The 26603-nt window shown below is 33.6% G+C and overlaps 1 protein-coding gene across 2 annotated transcripts in view; it reads left to right on the forward strand.

Moving 5' to 3' along the window:
• LOC126975451 (opioid-binding protein/cell adhesion molecule-like) overlaps window positions 1-20050 on the forward strand; it is a 123635-nt gene extending 103585 nt beyond the window's left edge. For both annotated transcript variants that reach the window (XM_050823362.1, XM_050823360.1), the window contains 7 exons: window positions 2684-2854; window positions 8804-8932; window positions 9338-9476; window positions 11443-11594; window positions 12737-12841; window positions 17085-17147; window positions 18088-20050. In XM_050823362.1, coding sequence (XP_050679319.1) covers window positions 2684-2854; window positions 8804-8932; window positions 9338-9476; window positions 11443-11594; window positions 12737-12841; window positions 17085-17147; window positions 18088-18278 — 950 coding nt within the window. In that variant the 3' untranslated portion in view covers window positions 18279-20050. The remainder of the gene's footprint in view (window positions 1-2683; window positions 2855-8803; window positions 8933-9337; window positions 9477-11442; window positions 11595-12736; window positions 12842-17084; window positions 17148-18087) is intronic.
• The last annotated feature ends 6553 nt before the right edge of the window (window positions 20051-26603 follow it).

A 26603-nucleotide genomic window follows, 5' to 3' on the forward strand; every position in this document is an offset into this window, starting at 1 on the left:
AATTTTGAGTGGCAATACAATAGCGCTCGTCACCTCGAGATACAAGATGTTAAAGTCTTTAGGCCAAAACAAAATAATGCTTACACATTACTGCTTCGCGGCAGAAATAGGCGCCGTTATGGTACCCATAATCTAGCAACTGGCATCCTGTGCAAAGGAGCCTCCCTCTGGTGACCTTGTATCATAATAATACTTTAAATAGATAAGCAAAACGTAGTTTCTATCAAATTCGTTCGGGCATGCTGTCGATGCTATTCTTAATTGTTTCTTGTTGAATACGCTCCTACTGCGCAGAAATTACGTTCCTTAGGTTTCTGGTGTTTAGCGGAGTGGGCTGTACCGATCATTACATCCCCAGGGATTGAGGTCGTGACTTCGAGTTGGACAATCCAAACGACGAATCCCTTGAATATAAGCTTCACTATCACCAGAACCAGTCCTCTTGAGTCTAACGTCACACAATTTTAAGTGAAGCTAATTCTAGCAACTCTATGCTCGCGGAGTAATTTAGGGCCACGGGCTGGATGGCAACTGCATATAATGGCAGCGAGAAGCCTCCTCCTGACAGTCCGTAAGCTGGTTTGCACAACTCTCACTTCCTCTAAAGTCTTTTTGAGGTGGACATAAGAAGATTTTCGATTTCTCAATGCCTTCTTCACCAGGAAATGGTCATCTCGAGCTTCTTTCAGGCATGATTTTCTTCCAGACCCAGGCCGCCTACTGACGGGATAAATGTCTTGATATCGTTGCCAAGTCCTCTGGACAGTCGATCAACTCACATCTGCCTCTAGGACTCATAACATGAACTACACCCTTCCTCAAGTAGCGCTATAATTTTGATCGCTATAACCGTTCTATCAACCATTTAAGAGACCGCTAAATAATGGTATCAAAGCTTCAAAATATCAAGGAAATAGGACAATCTAACAATAATTATCTAAAATATTTTCTTAAAGTTAATACGAACTATTCCCGCCACGATACGCAATTAACAGCAATTTTTGCTAAAGTGAAACTATGTCTTAAATTTGAATTTTAAATAAACTTTGCCACTAGCTGCCCGGGCAGAAGTTAAGCCCCACAACACTTCATAAATGTGCCAGTAATATTCTCAAATGATTAAATCCTCTTTTAGTATTGCTTTTTCTAAAGGGACAGAAATAATTCCGCCCGTTTTTTTTTGCATATCAGTTAATTATAATGAGAGGTTATAATTAACTGATATGCAATCAATAAATAAGAAAATCATTAGGAGAATAAAATATTTACTTTTATTAAAATTATACCATCACCAGTAAAAAGCCTCCAACTGGATACTATTTGCACAGGATGCAGCGTAGCTCTAGTTAAATAGTCGCTGCAATAATTAGTGCCTTACGATTTGAAGGGTATCAAACTGACGTGCGCAATCCCGATGCTGCTCAGAATATTGGGTTCAATCACAAAGCCAAATTGGCATGGCATTGTAATTGGCAGGGCGTATAATTAAACTATTTAAAAAATCTCTTTATTTTAAAAGTTTCACATGCATATCCTATACTTACATTGACTGAGCAAACAACCTATTGTTAATACACTACAAACTATGATCATTTACAGTAGAATACTTATTATATTAAATAGACAATTCTTGTACACATGCGTTTATCCTTGTTTTATATTTATATTTTACGGTAAATTACACTACATAAAATACTAACGCTATACGTGGGATTTTTTGAAAAACCAATCTATCGAAGTCTTATCTTTGAGAAGACGCTTTTGCCTATTTAGCACACTGAGCGAAGTTCTGAAAATCTGGTCATTTATATTTTATTCCATTAATTAATGCAATTATTATAAACAGCTATACTTGGCTTATGATATGAACTATAATAAATTATGTGTTACATTGGCGCGCCCATCTTCGCCACAAGTATAAAAAGCACTTCGATCTGTTTTGTTTTACATATTGCTTTACGGCCGTTTTCAATAACCTATCTATCCTTAGTTTAACTGACTAGAGTTAAACAAATCTATACTTTTACGCTTACTTACATTTCAATAACCTATCGACATAAAGCATAGGACTAACTATATTGGAGATAACTATGGATAGATAGATCTTGTCATTAAACGGTGACAGCAACTAGATATACGTTATTGAAAACGGCAGTTAATTTGTCAACAAAACTAAAATAATATGTGAAAAAAATTGCGTGCGTACAATGTACACAATTCAGAAGTGAAACCAGCATTGTGCATAAACGTCTAAACTGCATATGAAGTCCTGGTACATGTTGCTAGAATGACATATGATTTCAACGACTATGAAAGACATTATTATTACCGCTACAAAATTAAGGTTCTCCTAGTGTCTATGTAGTATAACGTTGTGCGCATGACGTTATTAAGGTACTCGCGTCATATATATGACAATCTCTTCTTCAACTATGATCGCCTGGTACCAAAACACTGTATAATGCTTAGTATCTCATTTTCTCCCACTTTTCTTATGAATTTATGTGTCTGTCTCTTTTTACTGTCGCCCTTTTTCGTTTCATCGACTTTCAAATCACAACGATGCTAAAGAAGCTTTCACTTCAATAGTATGCATATTTCTGTCTCATTCTTTGCCGGTTTTTCATCCTACACATTTTTGTATTTGTGTCTTCTTACCTGTCAATAATTTGTGTATTTGCAGTTCCACCGAATATAGTTGATGAAGGTACAAGCGGTGATTTAGTTGCTCGGGAGGGTACTGATGTGAGCGTGAGATGCAAAGCAGACGGCAGACCTCTTCCGAGGATACTTTGGAGGAGAGAAGATGGCAGTAGTATACTGGTGCGGAACCCAGCTGGCGAGTTGCAAAAAGGTAACGAAATTTATTGATTCACAAAAATTTATGAACGAAGCGGGACTCGAACCTGCGACCTTTCGCGGGTCGTACGAGTGCTAATGAGGCAACCTTTCGAGTGACGTAAGGTTCATAAAACTTGATACAAGAATACAATACAAGAATTGTGTCATCAGAATATATCAACACTACATTATAATCTTGTTCACAGCACGTAACAATCCGGTTATCTTTCTTCTTGCACTCACACTTACCTGGAGCGAGATATGTTTATTTTAATCATCGCATTTTCTACTTGCGGTTATTTTTTTACTTGCAACCATATGTTATCATAAACATTAAATATAAAACTTCAATTTTATTAAAAAAAAGAATTTGACTGTGAATAATTAACAATAATATACTTACTTACACCTGGCAACCCTAATGTTGCGGCTGACTGAGAGCTGGCAACCATTTTTTTCTATTATTTGCAACATTTCTTTATTAATTATTACAGTTAATTGCTGCCGATTTTTTATAGGCAACACATTAGTAATACATTACATACTCCCTCAATGTTCATTTAAAATTAGTTTTATCAAAACAACAGATACCCAAAAGAATCGTATAGTGTGATCAAATCGTTCATTTTCCGGCTATAGCTTATGTTTTCCATATTTCTTGATATCATACTTCATTCCTGATATTTTTAAACTGTTATATAATATCAATATCGTTATTATCTTGTTGGAGGAGATAAGAAAAGGTCTAAGGGCCTTACGAAAAGATAAAATGAGGATTTTATTAATTTATTACCCCGTGATGAGGCTCTCTGGCATAAATCAATTGGAAGAATGGCTGGATAATTAAAAGAGGTATCTTATCAAGACCCTATTGTTGGATATAATTTATTATTTCTCTCAGGAAAATATTATTAAACAATGATTGGATTTAGCATCCTTTTGATATCGAGCTAGACAAAACATCAATTATTATCAAATCTTCTCCAATAATTGCCTTTCACGTTACTTTCTCTACGGTAATAATTTATCATCCGTTGATATTTAAAAGAATATAAATTAGATAAGGATTTTATTAGGCAGCAAAAACAACTTTAATAAGTATTTTATGTACAGCTCTACACAATTCTTATACAAAAGCATTTTAAGGTGTTAAAATCATACATGAATAATTTTATGGAAATGAAAGGTAAACAAGCGTTCTAGTCGCCTGTTGTTAAGTGATCACCTGCAACACCAGAGGAATTACAGAAACGTTGCCGACCTTTGTAGAGCGCTACATTATGGGCCGGCTTGAAGTATTTCCTAAATCATTAACGTGCAAACATAAGTCTTTTTTTATTTTTATGAAAATAATCAAAATAGTCAATATAATAATAATATAAATAGTCAATAAAATAATCAAATTATAAATAATGAAAATAGTCAATTACTGGTTTAAAGCACTTAGTTTAGTATTTTATAATTTGTGAAGCAGTCAGTAATAGGTCTTTTATTAGCCGGAACCAAGCTATCACCTTATTCATGGATCGAATTTCATGAGTCCAGGATTACACCTGGTATAAGTACTGTAGTGCAAGATAGCATAACAGCCTGAATTCCAGAGTAATTAGACCTTAACCCGATACATCGTGTGATTAGAACTATTATTTGTAGAGCTCCACGTATTCCGCCATTCGTAACAATTATCAACTACTACTACTAAAACAATATAATATTAACAGGTTACACATTATTCTATTAATATTATCATAACAAAATGTTGCTACTAATTGGAATATATAAGCGGATTTCACCCGATAAGATAATCTCTAATTAAGACAAAATAGCTGGTTACTGTTAATTCGTGAATAATATTAATTTAAGATTAAAGGTCAATACCTACCTAGTCTTATTAATCTTCTTATCACGTCTGCGGTCGTTGGATTTCGGAATAAATTTAAATACGAAAATTTCAATTTTGTTCGAAGCAATTTTCCTCAATTTTAGTTATCTGTATTCATAATATTTTACGTATTATCTTATAAAAGGCTTCTTTATAACACGGCAATACTTGAACGTCATGTTCAATCATTCCTTGTTTTGAAGAGGGTTTCGAAATTACATATACTTCCGTTCGCAATTTTTTTATATCAGCCATAACTTTTTCTTCCTGTGTCGTAGACAACGATATAACAGGGGGCTAATGAAACTGAACACCACATGCCGCTCAGAATTTGGCATATAAGTATAATTAGTTTTTTATCAGTGACGTGGCTTATTACTTGGAACTGAATTTCTTTTCAAATCTCTTATCCTCAGCCGATGGAGCTGAACAGATGCAGGCTGGGTTTAGATTGCAATATTTTTTTTTATTAAGCATGATCTTGATCAACATCCAGGATTATCCACAAAGGCAACTCTTCATCAGTCAGTACAAGTGCAAAATTACCAAAAAATATTTTATTTACCATTATATTATTTATATTATTTGTCATATATGCCCCTGCATGAACGGTACACATTTTTAGATTCCTAGTTTAGGGCCTGCTAAACAACTGAAAACACAGATATTCCTAATTGATTTGCTAAAATAAAAAATACATGACAAGGTAATGTTTAAAAACGGTTTTTCAATATTTCAAGACTCTGACGCACTTATTCTCGGATTCTCAGGTAGGCTTACTAGTACTAATAAGCATGTAAAATATTGCTTATAGTGTCAGATCTGATAATAATAAATAAAAAATAATAATATATTTATTATGATGGCCTATATAGCCCGTAGTTCGTATTCATTCTGAAGGTTTGTTTCTGAGTCAGGGATGTTTCTAAGTATTAATGTATATGGTATTAAATATATTATAGTATTTCACGCATAGTACAGGCTATGCCTAGTTTGGGGCAAAATAATTTCTGTAAACGTGTGTTATTAATATTATTATTATCTAGCACATCGTAGAACATGCATTTTGATTACGGCAACTATTAGATGCTTGTGTCCGTGGCAACTTGACACTCAGTGACATCTTTTTTCAAATTTTGTAACATACGTCTCATGTTATTTTACATTGAAATTAATAAAATACAAAATACTTACTGATGATATGTGATCTCAGTGTCTTACTTATTTCTTGTAGTATTATTTTTACAAAGTTTTACTACGAGCCACGCATTTTAGTTTCAATTATTAGCAAGTTTTAACAGAATGTGTGGCACGTCAACGTCACACATTGTTCGAGGCTGGTTCGAGTATGCTCACTTGGACGCTGGATTAGTTGACGCACTTTGCAACTACGCCTGCGGTATCTAGTTGGAGCGCAGCTCTTAATCTAAACTTTCACAATATATCCTGCCTAAAATTATGGACATGATACTAATTAATCAATTTGTATCGATGTCCGAATTCTACGGGGAGTCAGAGCGCGGGCATGGAACAAACGATTTATGAGTTAAATTATATAATAAAAATAAATTAAAAATAAAATTCATTGAATTCAGACCATTATAAATCCATATATTGTTGTGATGAAATTTGATGAAATGAAATAATGAATTGATCAATTTGTCAATGCTAAATTATGAATCTAATAATATCATTAATGCAAACTTATAAACCTGATTAAATCATTAATCGCGCCAACGATCGTGTTTTATTTTAACTTAAGCTGTAAAATCTGTATGTCACTTCCATTGCTCGTTCTACAGTGTTTCGTTAAAGGAATATATTATCAGCTGGGGTGCCAAGCTACCACACCGCACACCATTTGTGTCTACCGACGCCAAGGTCACCGCATAACGCAACGGGCTCGGTTTACAAAATAATTTATTGCTTTTGAAGTGTTTGGGCTTGTTTATAAAAATGAAGGTCGACGCTTTTGTTTTTAAGCAAGCTAGCGCTTTGTTAGATAACATAAACAATAGATACTGCACAATTTGAACAAATTTAATTTAATTTATTACATTTCGATTATTTCTCATGAATGTAGTAAGTTTTTATAACTAAAACATACTTCAAAATTACTAATTAGTAATAGAATGGTCACTAAAACATCATAGATAATACAAAAAAGAATTTTTAAATCGACAAAGATTTAAAACTAAAAAAAAAATCTGTTACAGTCTGTTAAATTATAAATACTGAATAGCAACACATACATGCATTTGCACACGAAGATTGAACCCTACACTTTTTTTGTTTGACACTTATATATCTCGCTAGATGCTAGCCAATGGGCAATACGTTATATTTTTTATACGTTCCCATTAAAAACGCAGAAACAATATTCAACTAGTCTTTTTTCACTGCAGAAATGCTTCGTAGTGTTCTATTCACAACATTTTGCAGCCCAGTGTAAGTTACTAAGCCGTGCAATTGAAGTGTGTGCGAAATGCAAACAGAATTCCAGTGAATCAGTTTCCAAATAGCGAATAGAACGCCGAGTCTCAATTTAGATACAAGTATTATTGCCAGAGCTAAAATGTTTGCTGTTTCAAAAAGGACTAAGCATCCTCTATGTCGAGATAACGCTATTAATAGTTAAAAGTTTAAGCATTTTAAAAGTTTATTTAGTGAGATTTATTACATTTTATAAAATGTCTTTTCATTTCGGGCTTTTTTGTAATAATTTTTAGAATAAATTTACATTCATGTTCATTTACATGACTTATGAATTACCAAATGACGTCAATTTTATTTTATGTATTGACCTGAATATTATCAATAGATATGAATATTATCAATCTGGTGTTGCAAGAGTATGTGGGCGGCCGGCGGTTACAAACGCTCGTTTGTCCTCCTATTCCATAAAAAAAATGTATAGATCTATAATCCTGAAAAGAAATAATAAAATTGGTTCTTACGCTCGTAAAATAGCAGATGATACATCAGACTAGCTGACCCGGTAAACGTTGTTTTGCCATATAAGATATAGAGTTAAACCGTTTCTTGGACATTGCAAAATCACTTTATTTTTCTAAAATATAAGAATTTTGGTATAAGGTATTCCTTATTACATAAGCTACTTGCCAATAAAAGTCCCCTTCAAAATCGGTCCAGCCATTTCAGAGATTAGCCCCAACAAACAGACAGACAGACAGACAAAATATATTTACCGTATATATATTCATATACATGTAGTAAAAAACGCTTATTTCAATATTACAAACAGACACTCCAATTTTTTATATGTATAGATTAGTAGGATGGCCATTGTATTATACAACAATGACGTCACTTCAAATACTTAATTTTGTACTTACTAAAAATAAATATTATTCTATTAAAAACAATTTTACTAAATAGTTAGGTTAGTAAGCAGTTTCCTTTAATATCACTACCAAGCTAAAATAACCTTTTAAAATAAGGAAACCGAAACCTTTCCACTAATCTTATACGATGTATGGGTGTTTTTAATTTAAAATTTGAATATTCCTCGTTTGATTTTCAAAAAGTTATTGATGTCATTTTACTAATTAGGTAACGTTCTTTCGATATCAGTTTAAGGATTTTAATATCGGAATAATCGCCTGGTCACACTTAATGAGTATAATTGTAATTGTATAAGGTCACAGTGAAAGTTAAATAAACTTTATTCTTTTGAATCGTGACTACAAATAGTTCTTTTAAATTACCAAATGTTCGTAAAAAGTTGAGTTAGAAGAACATGTAAGAAACTCAACGACCACTCTTTTGAATCAAATAGAGTAATTTACAATGGCAGTAATATACATAACAAATAAGTTTTTAAGGTGCTGCATCCAATATACGGGTCCTTTTTAAATGATATAAACTATTTCATAAAAATCTATTAATATAAATAATCGTATATTGGATGCATCAAATTTTTGAGCTTGAATTCATTGTTTGTGTAAGAATGCTTCGTGAACATGATGGTCGTGATTACTATCACAAGTAGTAATTTCATCCAACAAACATAATTTACTTTTATCTATAATTATTGTTAATATGTGTGTTTTATTTTAGCTGACATGTTCACGGGTTCACATCTCAATTTAACAAAAGTGGAGAGAACACAAATGGGCGCTTATCTATGCATTGCATCAAATGATGTACCACCCTCTGTCAGTAAGCGAATTATGCTCAGTGTTAATTGTAAGTATTATTTTTCCATCCTTTATTTCGATATATGAATGATAAATTGTCAATTAATAATTTACACTATAGGTATAACTTTCGCTACATTATAGATTTGACCATTATAAGTTAGTCAGTTATTAGTCAGTGGGAGGCTCCTTTATTACTGTGCTGTACTTCTTTTGCTCCTGTACTACGAATTGTAGTGCCAGTCAGAATATTTGCGAATCTGATAATTAATCTTATATTCAAGAAACCTGAGCGTCGCTGCAGTGTAATGGGCAGGGCAAATACTATCAGCTGAAAGTCCTGCTTGTCTCGACCCTTATTTTTATAAAAAAAATAGTCAAGGAATACATATAGTCCCTACGTTTGATTCTCTATGTATGTGAAATAGTAAACGAGTTTTTGATGCCATTTTAGTTGCTCCATCGATTTCAATACCATCAAAAGTTATTGGTGTTCCAACCGGCTCTCAAGCAAAACTGGAATGCCTGGTTGAGTCATATCCACGAGCAATTAGCTACTGGCTAAAAAGTGGTGAAGAAATGATTTTATCTGGGTAAGTAGATTAGCAAAACCTCCTCTAATCTAATATTTACTTAGTAAATTTATACTTTCTATAAGAGAGGTATTTTTTAAACTTAAACACAAGAATACAGAATTAATGGGTAATTATTGGCCTGTAATAGTGATAATATGATCAGTTGTATAGCATAACAAAACCATTAAAGTTTTAGAGTAAACCAACACGTCCCTTATTAAATTAAGGCCGAGCCAAGACAATACAGATGGTTTATCTCATTATATGCATGTAATTACACCTTTTAACTTTGTTTGAGATTTGATTTCATTAATGTCACTATTTTCAAAATAAAGGCTATAGATCAAGGATCGGTCTCCGTTGCGCTCCAGACTAGATACCACAGGCGTAATCGCAAAGTGCGGCCACTAATACTACGCCCAAGTGGGCATATGCGAGCCAGTTTCGAACAATATGTGACGTTGACGTGCCACGTGGTCTGTTAATCTTTGCTAATAATTGAAACTAAAATATTGGGTTGCGTTAAACTTTGTAAATATAATACTACAAGATATAAGAAAGACACTGGGTTCACATATCATCAGTATGTATTTTGTTTTTTATTGATTTCAATGTAAGGACACGAAGCGTATGTTGCAAAATTTGAAAGATGCCATTTAGTGTCAGGATGCCACGCACACAAGCATCTAATAGTTGCCGTAATAAAGAAGCTATTGTTCTTCGGTAGTGTGATGTCTAGTTGAAGCGTAGCGGAGACCGATCCTTAGTCTTAGATAAAAGCATTCTCTATGAATGCTATAGTATTTTATATAAGTTAAAGTCTTTATTCTTTTGGAGTGATTTGTTATTAAGTTTGATTTAGCTTAAAACAAAACAAGCTCTTTTACAAAACATTGACAAAGGATAAAATGCCTGATCGCACTCAGTTAAGTGGGATGGATACATCAACAAACGCTTTATACGACTTTCCGAACTATTCAACGAGTGGAATTTTCCGGAGTTTCGCTGCAAAATGCTAGTAGAGATTGACAGCCGCTCCCAAAGCTATTTGCTGAACGCTCTCCAACAAATCTACAATCACAACTAACGATAAGTCACTCGAGCTCCGCGCTATCGAATGCGCTAGTCCTGCGAAAGAGCAATTTAAACTTTATTCCTTTCTAAGTGTTAAAAATAGGGCAAATTGGTTTGTTTAATTTCAGACTACATTTTTTGTTTTAAAATGCTTAAAAATTTATAATATTTATTAAGAAGATTATAGAAATGAAATGAAACACGAAATTGTTGAACTTGTGTTACAACTATAATATAAATCTAATGCTAAATACAAATTTAATTTAGTATAATTACCAAAACTTATGGACTTTGCGGGATTTCAACCCCAAAATCTTGCAAGTAAGAGTAATCACTAAAAAAAATAAGTTACTATTTACAACTGATTAGTTGCAACGTTTGTATGAACGAAATGATAACACCTATATTTTTTTTCAATTTTGAACATTGTTGGGTAAAGATAAAACGTTTAGAATAAACATACTGCAGTGGAGGGTGGGAGTGTCCTTTGCACAATATGCCGGCTAGATTATGGGTACCACAATGGCGCCTATTTCTGCCGTGAAGCAGTAATGTGCAAGCATTACTCTGTTTCGGTCTGAAGGGCGCCGTAGCTAGTGAAATTAGTGGGCAAATGAGACTTAACATCTTATGTCTCAAGGTGACGCGCGCAGTTGTAGTGCCACTCAGAATTTTTGGGTTTTTCAAGAATCCTGAGTATCAATAGCCATCAGCTGAACGTCCTGCTCGTCTCATCCCTTTTTGTCTTACAGAAACATATTTACAAAAAAATATATTTACACTGTCAAAACTTAGATATATGAAAATTTATCGATTGTCGTCCATTAATGAGTTGCAAGTAAAATACGTTTGTGTAAACAATTTCCCATTTAGAAGATTCTGATGAAATTTATAAAGAATTTGATTTCAGAGGTAGATATGAAATTAACGAGATCCGAATATCTTCATATCAAACGAGTTCTACACTATTGATATCTGATTATAAAATAGAAGATACTGGAACTTACACTTGTGTTTGCACAAACATCATCGGAAAATCTGAGGGAATCATACGATTATATGGTAAGTAGAAAGGATGTAGAGTATGGAGTTCATTAAGGGTTCACTTAACTTATTATTTCTAAATTTATTTTATGCATCCCAATAGTTTTTTTTTACCAATGGAAATTATATATATAATTTGCTGAATTATTCTAGTGCCTATAAAGATCAAAGATATATAATAAGACAATCTGTGCACATTATTTAAATTATTACATAATTTAGTTACCCCTTAAAAAAAGGAATGGAAGAAAGAATGGATGGTTGTTTAATCTTCTGCGTGGCTTCTGAAGAGTGTTCTAATTAACAATAGAAAAAAACACTTCACTATACTTCCTCGAGGTCGGTCATCTTACCTGTCTCTTCATTGGTCGATGCATAGCGTGCGTCAGATGAAGGATCTTATATTAACAAAAGGACTTTTGGCATCTTGTAAGGTCTACAAGATGACATTACCCGCAGAGGGAGGTAAGGCGGGAGACGCGACCAAAACCGCGTCACTCGCACAAAGAGTAAAAAATGGTTATTCGAAAAACTGTCATAGATTACTTAACGTGACCGAATTGAATATCGGTTAAATGAAATCGTAACAGTAAACATAAAAAATTATAATAATAAACTTATCCACCTTCCTACCTACCTTACCCACGACAGTTTACCTATCATGACACAATAAACTTACTCTGAATACATTCCACAGAGTACAAAATACGTATTGATTGCTGCTGTAACTAGCCAAGCGTGTATAATACATTTGTTTTTATACTCGTTTATATACGACATGGGTACCTTCAAAAAAAGCGCATACACCTTTCTTAAAGGCCGGCAACGCTCTTGTGATTCCTCTGGTATTGCAAGAGTATGTGGACGGCGGTGATCACTTAACACCAGGTAACCCGTACGCTCGTTTGTCCTCCTATTCCATAAAACAAAAAAAAAACCTCATAACATTGTATTGGCGCAACAAATAGAGAACCGTTGACTCTCACAATTTGACATTATAAGTTCACGATATATCATATGATTGATTTTGCGTAAACACTTCAAACATATCTGTTGGCCAGGAATTAGATTGGCTCCAATTACGGTGTATGAACGCCACCCGCCACGAACTAATGCGTTTTTTTTAATTGTACTTCAATTATAAGATTTTTTTTTTGTAGAAATAAAAATAACGACAACATCCACGACAACAACGACCACGACTACGACAACTTCAACAACAACAACTCCACCGCCCACTACCACTGAGATGACAACATCACCTCGTAAGTTAAATTAATAATATAAATTACAAGAGGCCTTTACCAGTGGGTGGTTTCTGTGTATATGAAACCGGCTGGATGCCTATTCCTACCGTAAAGCAGTAATATTAGATAATTTATACGTCTAGATAGAGTCTCTTACTGTAACACAACCGGCTGGATGCCTATTCCAACCGTAAAGTAGTAATATTAGATAATTTATACGTCTAGATAGAGTCTCTTACTGTAACACAACCGGCTGGATGCCTATTCCAACCGTAAAGTAGTAATATTAGATAATTTATACGTCTAGATAGAGTCTCTTACTGTAACACAACCGGCTGGATGCCTATTCCAACCGTAAAGTAGTAATATTAGATAATTTATACGTCTAGATAGAGTCTCTTACTGTAACACAACCGGCTGGATGCCTATTCCAACCGTAAAGTAGTAATATTAGATAATTTATACGTCTAGATAGAGTCTCTTACTGTAACACAACCGGCTGGATGCCTATTCCAACCGTAAAGTAGTAATATTAGATAATTTATACGTCCAGATAGAGTCTCTTACTGTAACACAACCGGCTGGATGCCTATTCCAACCGTAAAGTAGTAATATTAGATAATTTATACGTCTAGATAGAGTCTCTTACTGTAACACAACCGGCTGGATGCCTATTCCAACCGTAAAGTAGTAATATTAGATAATTTATACGTCTAGATAGAGTCTCTTACTGTAACACAACCGGCTGGATGCCTATTCCAACCGTAAAGTAGTAATATTAGATAATTTATACGTCTAGATAGAGTCTCTTACTGTAACACAACCGGCTGGATGCCTATTCCAACCGTAAAGTAGTAATATTAGATAATTTATACGTCCAGATAGAGTCTCTTACTGTAACACAACCGGCTGGATGCCTATTCCAACCGTAAAGTAGTAATATTAGATAATTTATACGTCCAGATAGAGTCTCTTACTGTAACACAACTGATTTAATTAGGCCAGGTTTTATATGTACTATAGTGTGCGTGACAAGCTACGTTTTACAATCGCGGTCTGTATCTCAGTTTGTGCGTGCTCAAAATAGAGGTAAATAGATAATAGAGGTTAACATTAAACTCAATTTTTTTAATGTTTTCACAGCTTTCATAGTCTATCTAGACGTATAAATGATTTAAGGCATGAGTAATGTGTAAACACTATTTTTTTTATTTATTTTATTGGAAAAACTGTTGTTGTTACATTCTTATACGCTAAAATATATTAAAGTTGACAAATGGGTTATTGAACAACAAATTAAGAAATACACTTTATATGAAATTCAACAAAAAAATTAAAAATAGATTTTAATAAATATAAATTTTATTAAGTAATTATTATTAATAAAAATGTAAAAAAAATATATTTTATTGTGAAAAAAGCGTGGGGTGCTTTTTAAGATATTATTATAATAATAATTCTTCTACACCCCACGCTTTTTTTATATATTATTATTTATTTTTACATTTTTAGTTAAATTTTCTATAAAAGCTTATTTTAAAACTATTGAGTACTTTAACATCAATTCCTGCCTTATCAAAAGCAAATTAGTTTAAAGTGGGTCAAAATCGCGTGTAAAGTTACAAACATACAAGTGAAACTAATGTAAAGGGTGTAAAAATACAAAATTACGCAATAACAATAGAAACAAAAATTATTAACATACCAAAAAATAAACGTTTTCATAAAGATTAAAATTTTAAATTTTACATTTGTAATTCAGTGTGAACTTTACATCTCATTTATCCAAGGGACGAGCGCTATCGCCAAAGTACCTTAGAATCATCTATTTTTATGACAATAAGAGACAAGACGACCAGCACATACAGCTGATGGTAATTTATTGGCGCTCAGGATTCTTGATAAACCAACAATTCTGAGCGGCACTACAATTGGGCTCGTCGCATTGAGACATGAGATGTTAAGTCTAATTTGCCCGGTAATTTCACTAGCTACGGCACCCTTCAGACCGAAACACAATAATGCTTACACGTTACTGCTTCACGGCAAAAAAGGCACCGTTGTTGTACCCATAACCTAGCCGGCATCCTGTGCAAAGGAGCCTCCCAGTGGTAGATTTCTAGTTGCTCACTTTTTCTCATAAAAAAATTAATGTTTTGTACAAATATTGAAATAATTAATAAATTATGAGAAAAAATATTATTTGGAATCAAAAGCGTTGTGTTTCATACAATATTAAGAATAATAATCAAAATAATCAAAAGCTTTGTGTTTCATACAATATTAAGATTAATATTTTATATATAGATTAATTATTAATATTTTCTACATAATGATAGTAAAAAATTGCCAATTTGTTAATTTATCGTAATCATGAATAAGAAAAGGATAATTGGATCTGAGTTTCAAAATTCCACCTTGCCACGACACGCCACAAGTTAGGTTATCATCCCCACCATCAGTATGTGTGGCGGTCATCCATAGTGCGGTTTTCAAGGAGCTTTCTTCCTCGTACTACGAAGCTGTGGAATGAGCTTCCTTGTGCGGTATTTCCGGGACGATACGACATGGGTACCTTCCTTAAAGGCCGGCAACGCTCTTGTGATTGCTCTGGTGTTGCAAGATAATGTGGGCGGCGGTGATCACTTAACATCAGGAGACCCGTACGCTCGTTTGTCCTATTCCATAAAAAAAAACAATAATATACTGAAGCAGTACCGTAAACGTAATAAGTTACGTTTACGATACTGCTTCAGTATATTACGTAACTTATTACGTTTACGGTAGTCAGGCGTATATTTTCAATTCACAGTCAATTCAGTTTCTTTACGTAATCATATTAAAATAAATAATTACATACAAAAATTCAAAACAGCATTACATGCTTACTTTGTTTATTCATTTCAAATTTAAGAATCACTAATACGTATAATAAGTTTGATTAAACAACTGAGAAGGTCCTAAAATATTCGTTATTCATTTTTTCATGATGATTGCTTTCAATTTAATAGGTAATAGTATAAAATTGCCGTTTAATTGTAATAGGTACATCGAATTGACAGCGAAACTGTTTTCACGTGGTACCTATGTAGTTCTTCTTTTTAAATATGTGCAACATTCAACAACATTATTATTTTGATTAAAAAAATATGCTAAATAAAAAAAAAGGTTTTCAATATTTCAGTATAAATCAGAAATTTCTTTCTTTGACCCCTTATATTTATTTCTGAAGGAATCGTTATTTACATTTGTTAAAATATTTTAAAGAGTCTTTATATAATTGAGTATTAATGCCGCTTTAGACACTATGCGATAGCGCATACGGCCTTGGTTCATATAAGGAAGGACCTCCAATTGATCTTGATATTTATATATGTATTTATTTATTCAAGATTTACCAACAATAACTCAACTTAACATTAAAAATTGATTTGCAATTACATACTAATTCTATGTTGGTTATTCTAATTAGGTACATTCAACATTTTAACTATGAAAACATTAAGTAACTTTGTAATAAATCTTAATTTTAGAAACTAGAAGGTATAATACCAATGGGCGGCTTTTTCTACAGTAATGTGTTTTTGTACTATCTATTCAGAGAATTTTTCTTTTGGAAGGAATTATCGGCGAGAGATTATCTTTTTTGATCCGTAGGCCTAGATTGGCTCCGAGCAGATTCTTGTAAAACAGTGGTATATATATGAAGCTATATTTAAAGATTGAAAGTATCTCAATATGTTGAAATATGTTTTTTTGGCCGCCATAACTTTTTTATTGACTTCTGTCGACGTTTCGTTTTGCCTTGTTTCTAGCGAACTAAGATGTACTAAGTCCCTTACGGCGTCTGTCTTTCTTCAGCCTGATCTAAATGTATTGACTCACGGCCGTTCCCAATATACTATCTACAGATAGAGATAAATTACCACCTTCTACTGTCAGTAATTAGATACCAATAATCTGAAGCCGTCCCAATATACCAGATAAGTCATTCTTATCGCCTTATATTGGGACGGGTGAATTGCTATTTACATACAAATTTCTATCGCTGGTAAGCTATACGTGAGTTACATAAGTTTATTGGGACAGAAAAGTCAACGATAGTTACGATTTTTATCTCAAGTAGGCCACAACCGGTGATAGACTGAATATTAGGAACGGATGTTAGATGCCTTTAGATATAGTTTTGTTTTGTTCACGTAATGTTATTGTAATGTTTCTCGTGAATTAAATTAGCTAAATGAATTCTTCTAAATTTTAGAATACATCGTGGCGTTGCAACCTGCCGAACAGAAGTTTTATACATCCGATGTCACTACTTATGGTATGTATGAATATATTATATTAAAAAAATATTATTGAATGAAGAATATCTTACCTTAGTAATAGAGAAGCGGTTTATTCAATATTTACCAGTAAGAATAATTGGTGTCAAGTTTGAATCCTCACATGGAGTACTGTTCAGTGTTCTCAACTCTTTGCGGGTGCTCTCTAGTACCAGTTCCATCTGACAGCATACAACGAAGAATAGCACAAATCATTGGTGATCAAGTAGTCTCTGATTGGCTTGATTATCAGCATATAGCACCGAATAGCGAACCGCTTAGAGTTGTTCGGATTGATACTAGCTGTCAAATTCCATCACTGGATATGATCAAAATGAGAAATGTCTACAGAATTATGTTGAATTTGCGAAGAACTTCTTGGCCCAGACAGCCACTTTGTGGTATCAATTAGCGGCTGCAGTTTTCCCAAACAGATACGACCTCCAGCCGTTCCCAATATACTGTCTACAGATAGAGATATATTACTACCTTCTACTGTCAGTAATTAGCTGTCAATAATCTGAAGCTGTCCCAATATACCCGATTAGTCATTCTTATCGCCTTATATTGGGACGCGTGAATTGCAATTTCTATACAAACTTCTATCGCTGGTAAGCTATACGTCGTCCCATTGACAGACAGAGTGTACGGATAAGGTGGGTTACCGTCGATAAGTTTATTGGGACAGAAAAGCCAACGATAGTTACGATTTTTATCTCAAGTAAGAGATAGACTGAATATAGGGAACGGCTGTTATTGACTTTCGAGCTAAAAGCATACTTAAAGGCCGTCAACGCATCTCTACAACGGGTTTTGTGCGCAAATTCCCAAGGCGTGAGCCCGTTTTTACCCCTCTAATATAAAAAATCTTCTTCTAATATATGCTTCTCAGAATTTGTAACTCAAGAGTTAACAGTATATCTATATTTTATTTTTTAGATACAATGCAGAACGTCATAGAACAGTCCGTCCTCGACAACCACTGGCTTCCAACTGTGGAGTCACGCGGAACCTGTGCCGTGCATTCGTCTCTCTTATTATTTCTACCCACATTTTTCAATATTTTAATTCATCTGTATGATAGTTTAATGATAGTTAATTATAAAAATTCAATCAACGGCTTAAGATGATAAGTTTCGTGGATTAGTTTTAACGATCAACTGAAGTATTACTTTTGTATAGAATTATTTTTTGTTTCCGATTTGTAAAAGTATGGTAAATTTGAATATAGGTAGATATTTGTATCATAAAACATGTTCTAAGAACCTGGTTTAAAAACTCTCAGTATCTAAGACAATAACTTATAACTACTTCCATTATCAATTGGATTCTGTGTTTTCGTTTAACATATTAAACTGTTATTTAAGTAAAAGTTTTTGATTACATAAGTGTTTTTAAAATACATACATATTAATGTTAATTATATCAGTATTGCTGTAACCCTAGATAATTTATACACTTTGAAAAAATAGCGGCGAACTGTTAACCTCTATTTTTTTTTTCAGCCACTCACGCTAAAAAAAGTAACATACTTATCACGAGTGTAACACGTAGCTTATTTCGTACACTACAGTCATAAACCTTACCTGTTTTCACAACATCATCACAGCAAGAGGCTGTATCTAGGCGCATAAATTATCTAAGGGTGTACCATCAACAATAATTACTGTACGAAAAATCGGAGAATCCATTTTGTTTTAAAAGCGACTTTATCAACCATTATGCTGGGATAAATTTTCACACAATGTTTTTATTCGTTAAATAAACAAACGATTCATAGTATTTTAGTTTTCATTAAATATAAATATTGCTAACTATTGTAAAGATAACATATAGATATGTACAAACATTTAGATATAAGAAATTATGAAAAATAATAGCATTGGTAAACCGTTGGCAACTAATTAACATGATAACAAAACAGATCTTAAGAAAGCATATCAATAATCTTTATAACTTATATTTATTAATAATGTAATTAAACCGAAGTTGTATTTAACTTAGTAAGTGATTTATAGGATACTAAGTTAGGAAAGCATTAAATGCGACTTGTTTGCTAAGTCTGTGTAATGCGCTGTGTTGTAGGATTTTATAAGGTAATGCAACTTACATTACAGAATTCATAAAATGAGTGTCGTCTAAGAGAAATCGAGCTGCTCCACAATACGCATCATAATTTATGGATTAATTATTATAATTTGCCATTTTGAGTCATGTATATAAAAATATTGTTGATATATCATTCTCTTTCTTTAAATAGTATGTTTCTATAAACAAAGTTCAAAATAAACAAACATATTTTTAGCTGGAATACATTATTAATGTAAATATAATATGTAATTACAGTCTGTACAACCAGAAACTTCTTGTCTTCTCAGTCAGGGAAAATAAAAACAGAATTCCAACACAAAAGCAAGTCATTATACCTCTATATCCATCTCCTCTCCTCTCCTCACCCATCCACGACTCACATCATACTTCACATCGCTACACAAGCGCCACCTCTCAGACACCCGCCGCTCACTTCACTTGACTCGTAACATATTATTTTCTTTTTCAGCTAGTTGTTTCTATATACTATTGCATAAGTTCAATACTGTATGAAACGAATGATAGTGTATGAAATTATATTGTAACTATTCGCAAGATATAAATTTGTATGCACACATTTTTTTTCTGTATTCTGACACAGAAATATATAAAATAACAATAATGAAGCATTGAATAATGAATAAATGCTACAGATCAAGTAAAAATACAGTCGTTAAAGAATTTGCCTAGTTAATTTAATATAAGCGTTATTTAGTTTTAGAGAATGTTTTGTAAATAATAGCTAATTATAATTACTTTGGCAGAAATTAATTACAATATTATTTGTAAGTTTAACGTAAATAACATTGAATGGATGACGAACTTGTAAATAATAACAATAAAAAAGTTTACTTATTGTGTGGTGTTTCACTAAATATTATCCTATTTATCATATCACTTTTAATTTGAGAAGATTTATTTGCCGTGCGTAATTTAATTCCAAGCTAAGCAAAAAAAGTTAACCCTTTGCGTGCAGAGCTGTTAACCTTATCGGCATTCATTTACTTTTGTCGCTCTTTAATAATGTATTACTAGATGTGTCTGCAATTTAACAAACCTCTGGAATTTTAAATTTAGTTTTTTAGTTACATTAGTAATCTTTAAAACAATGATCTCAGATCAAAATGCACATTGCATTACTGAAGTATTTAAACAAATAACAAACTTCTTCCAAATTTAACACATTTAGTATGAGTGTTTTATTTATTATTTACCAGTTGGAGGCACCTTTGCACAGGATGCCGGCTACATTATGGGTACCACAACGATGCCTATTTCTACCTTGAAGCTTAACCATTACTGTGGTTCGGTCTGAAGGGCGCCGTAGCTAGTGAAATTACTGGGAAAACGAGACTTAACATCTTATGTCTCAAGATGACGAGCGCACTTGTTGTGCCGCTCAGAATTTTTGGGTTTTCAAGAATCCTGAGTGGCACAGCATTGTAATGGGCAGGACGTATTAATTACCATCAGCTGAACGTCCTGCTCGTCTTACCCCTCATTATCATTTAAAAAAAAACATCTTCCTCCCATCTATGAATAAATAGCGCCATAAAAGGAAATAATTACGAAGGAATTAAAACTTGAGAAACATTGATTAAAATGTTTGATATATTATTTATATAAAACACCTTCAAGAGTACAACTCTGTGTCCCCAATCTGAAAGGTTCCTCCAAGTAAAGTCAAAGACGAAGTCATGGAAAGAATAACGCCATTGTTCTTGTTAATCCCATAAACGTCACCACTTCGAAATCAAACCAGCTGATTACTATGACAATAATCTCTGTGAACGGCTGGATTACTTGGCGTTCGCAAAGACGTCGCTTCATTGTGTGCCTTCTACTGCTTTATTCACGGGGAGTGTTCCGAAGAGCTGTTTCACCTGATTCCTTTCATCGAATTCCACCTTTGCACGACACACCACAAATTAGGATATCATCCCCAACATCTGAATGTGTGCCGCTACTCCACAGTGCGGTTTTCACGGAGCTTCCTTCCACGTTCTCCTTTGCACAGGAAGCCGGCTAGATTATGAGTACCACAACGGTGCCTATTTATGCCGAGAAGCAGTTATGTGTAAGCATTACTGTGTTTTGGTCTAAATTACTGGGCAAATGAGACTTAACATCTTATGTCTCAAGGTGACGAGCGTAATTGTAATGCCACTCAGAATTTTTGAGGTTTTCAAGAATCCTGAGCGGCACTGTAATGTAATGGGCAGGGCGTATCAATTACCATCAGCTGAAGGACCTGATCGTCTCGTGCCTTATTATCATAAAAAAACCATAAGCTCATCAGGAGACCCATAAGCTTCATAAAAAAATAAAACTGATACTGCACGTAACAGATTTAAAATTATACTGAACTTTGGTATTGTAATTATAACAACAGGTACTCACAATTCATGCAATTGGATCGAAATATCGGCATCAAATCAATAATATATATATCGTGAGTACCCGTTATAACAATATCTAACAATCCATAAATACTAACAAACAACTACATAAACAATCATATCATTATTTATAAGCTGTTATAATGCAAATTAAATGTCTCCGTTTTGACGTAAACACAATTTTCGCCCAACTTTAATTAGAAACTAACCTCAAACAAATCAACAACTTATATAAATGTAAATTCGAGATACGGGCTTAAAGAAGGTGACCCTAACTCCTTATTTATTGTTGAGCCTATGTCAATGACACACTCTTTTGTAATGCAAATGGGAGGACAAAACGATTTAAATGTTAATTAGTAACCGTTCCTTTCTATAAGATACATTCTTAATTATCTGCTTGTTTTCAGTAAAAGAAGAGGAAATTTCGTTCAAAGGTATGATATACTTAATGGTTTGGTGAAGATGCTTCTTTTTTTCTGACATTACGGACGAGACGAGCACGACAGCTGATAGTAATTCACACATCCCGCCCATTACAATTCAGTACCACTCAGGATTCCTAAAAATCCCAAAAACTCTGAGTGACACTACAATTGAGCTCATCACCTTGATACATAAGATGTTAAGTCTCATTTGCCCAGTAATTTCAGTAGCTGCGGCGCCCTTTAGAGCGAAACACAATAATGCTTACGCATTACTACTTCACGGCAGAAATGGGCGCCATTGTGGTACCCACATACTAGCCGGCATCCTGTGCAAAGGAGCCTCCCACTGGTATAACTGGCCTCGTGAGTATAGCATGTCAAAGAATGAAGAAACAGTCCAAAAGTGATAAATTTATATTGTGATATTATGTAATCGCCTTAACCAAAAATTATTTCATAAAAGAAAATAACTTAACTAATTATAATTCTAACAGTTTTTTTCAATTAATACATAATTATTTGTATGCAAGAATAGTACATAATTGCAAAGGCTGGGAAGTAGGCAATTGCAGGTCGAGTATGAGTTTGAAGGCCGACCCGTAGGCGAGGACTTCACTAAATACGATACAGGCAATTACCATTTCCCGCCGAAGCATATATAGTGCTTTTCTCAAAATAATGCAGGGAAATTAAACAAGTGTGTGTCGTTTTTAACATGAACTGTACATTCTAGCATGAAATAAATTGCCCATAATGTTTTTTCCTTTTTAATGGCTTTTTAATTTTAGCAACCTCATTAAAATACGCCAAAAATACTGTTTCGGGGAAAATTTTCACTATTATCTCGTTTTTCCAACTCATTAAATTTTCATATACTTTCATGCTTAGAATATTAACGCTTAGAACGTGTTTAATCCCAAGCGAAATGAAGCAGTTTCAATGTAGTCGTTTATGACCACATAAGTTTCCCGCCGCGTCAGTGTCATTCTGTCAACTTTCAGGACTATCAGTGCGCGAAATTTAATTGAAAAATAACTAACTGTGCAGTAAAAGGGTGTCACATAGCGTCTTATTATAAAAATTATGATAAGAAAATCACATTTCACACCTAAATACTATTTCACAACTTTTAATTTAACCTAATTCATTCGTCAAAAAAGCAAAAAAATTTTTAAACAAAACAGACGCCATTAAAAAATATGTTGCCCGCTATGAAAGTATTATATAACCCGAGTTCCTCCGCTAGGATAGTTTTTTGTGTTTTTTTGGTAAATATTGAAAGGAGGCTATAATTTACTTTAAGATATATATTTATATATATAATTTACTTTTACTATAATTTACTTTATTTTAGTTTTAGAGAACATAAAGTAGTCAGTTCGTTTTGTAGAAGTAGGGCAATACATGGAGGTTCCCTAATTATTATTAATAATAGATTAAAATGTAAAAATAGAAGAGATATTGTTAATCTCTCTATAGAACAACTAATTGAGATAGCTTGTATAGAACTAGATCAATTTATTATTGTAAGTGTATACCGCCCCCCCCCCCACTGAATCATATGAACAATTCCAACATAGAATGAAGGAGGTACTATCAAAATTTAGCAAAACTAGCAAGTCAATTATAGTGTGTGGAGATTTTAATAAAGCCTTAAAAATTTATTTCAAAGTTTTAATTTGTTCAATGTATTTTGGGAACCTACTAGAATCACTTCTACAACAGCAACCTGTTTAGATAATATTTTTACAGATGTTACTATTACTAGTAAACTCATAATTAATAATCTTCAGTCCGACCATAGTGGGCAACTTATAAAAGTAAATACAAGATTGGACAATGTCAGACCTAAAAAGGTGACGATTATACCAGTTACGGGTAGCCGTCTTGAGAGGTTTAGAAATAATTTGGTAAATACGATAACATTTTTACACTGTTTTGAAACTGCTAATTTTCACTGTAACTTAGTCTTGAATTCCTTCTGTGAGGAATTTGACAGGATTTTACTCCAGTAGCGGTGACAGTAAACAACAAACATAGTTTTAATGATTGGGCAACAATGGGTATCCACAAAAGTCGTAAACGCTTATATGACCTTTATTATGAGAAACATTACAATAATAGTGAAGAATTTAAAATATATGTAAAAAAATACTCCAAGTTCTTTAAAGTAGTTTGTCATGAAGCGAAAACACGTTTCATTGCAGATAAAATTAAAAACAGTAATATTAAAGTAAAAGCGACTTGGAGTGTAATTAACAATGAAACTGGTAGATCGAATTGCCGTAATACCTATATCTGTTTAAATATTAATAATCACGTTATAAATTCGGAAATAGAAATTGCAAATGAATTTGATAAATACTTCTCCGAAATCCCGATTGTCAAGACCAAAGACCTTAACTCTTCGCCAAAAGCAGCATATGATATGCTTAAATTACACGTACCAGTATCTTCCACTGATTTGAAATTTAAGTATGTTACAGGTAGCGATATAGTAAAAAATCTTCAAATTAATTAACCTAAAAAATACAAAAGACCTATGGGGCCATTCGACTAATATTGTAAAATACATACTTGACATTATAGCACCTGAATTAGCAATAATATTTAATGAATGCATAAATGAGGGTGTGTTCCCTGACCTCATGAAATACAGCAAAGTTATACCATTGTTTAAATCGGGCAGTTCTTTTGACCCTGCTAATTTCAGACCTATTTCAGTGCTGCCTGTTTTTACCAAACACAGCGGAGGTACAAACCAACGTACTTATAAATGACCAGAGATTGGAACTTGTGGACACTACGGTCTTCTTGGGTATCACGTTTGATAAAAAGCTTCAGTGGGGTCCACATATTACCCATCTTGCAGATAGACTCAGCTCTGCGGCATATGCAGTTAGAAAAATTAGAGAGTACACGAATGTTGCGACCGCTAGATTAGTGTACTTTAGTTATTTTCACAGCATCATGACGTACGGTATATTACTATGGGGTCATGCTGCTGACATTGATATAGTGTTTGCACTGCAAAGAGAGCTGTTCGTGCTATATATCAGCTTGGTTATAGACAGTCTCTCAAAGAAAAATTTAAAGAAATAAATATTATGACTGTTCATTGTCAGTACATTTATGAAAATTTAATATATGTTCACAAAAATCGTCACCTTTTTGCTCTTAATAGTGATTTTCATTATTATAACACTAGAAATAAGGGATTGCTTGTAACTAATTCTAGTAGGCTTCATAAGATACATAATAGCTTTAAGGGTAAATGTATACACTTCTACAATAAAGTCCCAGCCACTGTTCAGGCATTATCTATAAATAAATCTAAATGTTTTATAAAAAATGGCTCTGTCGTAAATCCTATTACTCCACTGCTGAATATCTAAATGATCGGACAGCCTGGGACTAGATTGTGATTATTTTATAGCGATAGAAATGACTGTACAATATTGTATATTTTTATTGAAAAGAGCGCAAAAAAAAGAATGCTGGGAGAGTTTCTTGCGCCGCTTCTTCTCTCTCAGAGCGCCATTTGTTTCCGACGTGGTAGTAGTATCTATCTATCTATCTAGTATCTACTACTACCACTTCGGAAACAAATGACTACTAGATAGTAGTATAAGAAATGACATCAAAAAGAATTCTAAAGGAATCAATTTTGAGAAAATAAATGCCTTTTATGCCTTTTACGACGCTTTTACTACGATAAGTATTCAAAGTCAAATTCAAATAATCTTAATTCAATTACGCTTAAACTAAGCTCTTTGAATAGTCACTATAAATATTTCTTTAAAATTACTGAATTTACTATTAACGTTTGGAAAAAGTTGAGATCGTGAGAACATTAACGGCCACTCTTTTAACCGACTTCAAAAAAGGAGGTGGTTCTCAATACGTGGGTATGTTTTTGAAGTGAAAATTCTTTATCGACCTATGAGAGAAATTTTATAGTAAATAAAACGATTTTCGGTTACGCAACATTTTCTTTTTTATAAATCCAAGGTGGCCACCGCGCAAATTTATGATTTAAACAATATTGTTTTTTTTATGGAATAGGAGGACAAACGAGCGTACGGGTCACCTGGTGTTAAGTGATCACCGCCGCCCACATTGTCATGCAACAGAACAGAGGAATCACAAGAGCGTTGCCGGCCTTTAAGGAAGGTGTACGCGCTTGTTTTGAAGGTACCCATGTCGTATCGTCCCGGAAACACCGCACAAGGAAGCTCATTCCACAGCTTAGTACAAAGAAAAAAGCTCCTTGAAAACCGCTCTTTGGTCCTCCAAAGTAAATAGTAAGGACCACCCACACACCCAGATGGTGGGGATGATATCCTAACTTGTGGCGTGTCGTGCGAAGGTGGAATTCGGCGGCAGGAATCAGTTTAAACAACTCTTCGGAACACTCCCGTGATAAATGCGGTAGAAGACACACAATGAAGCGACGTCTCTACGCAATGCCAAGTGATCCAGCCGTTCACAGAGCTCTGGGTCCCCGATAATTGATATCGAATCCGAGGTTCTCTAG

The sequence above is a fragment of the Leptidea sinapis genome, chromosome 36, assembly GCF_905404315.1.
Source record: "Leptidea sinapis chromosome 36, ilLepSina1.1, whole genome shotgun sequence".
NCBI classification, from domain to species: domain Eukaryota; kingdom Metazoa; phylum Arthropoda; class Insecta; order Lepidoptera; family Pieridae; genus Leptidea; species Leptidea sinapis.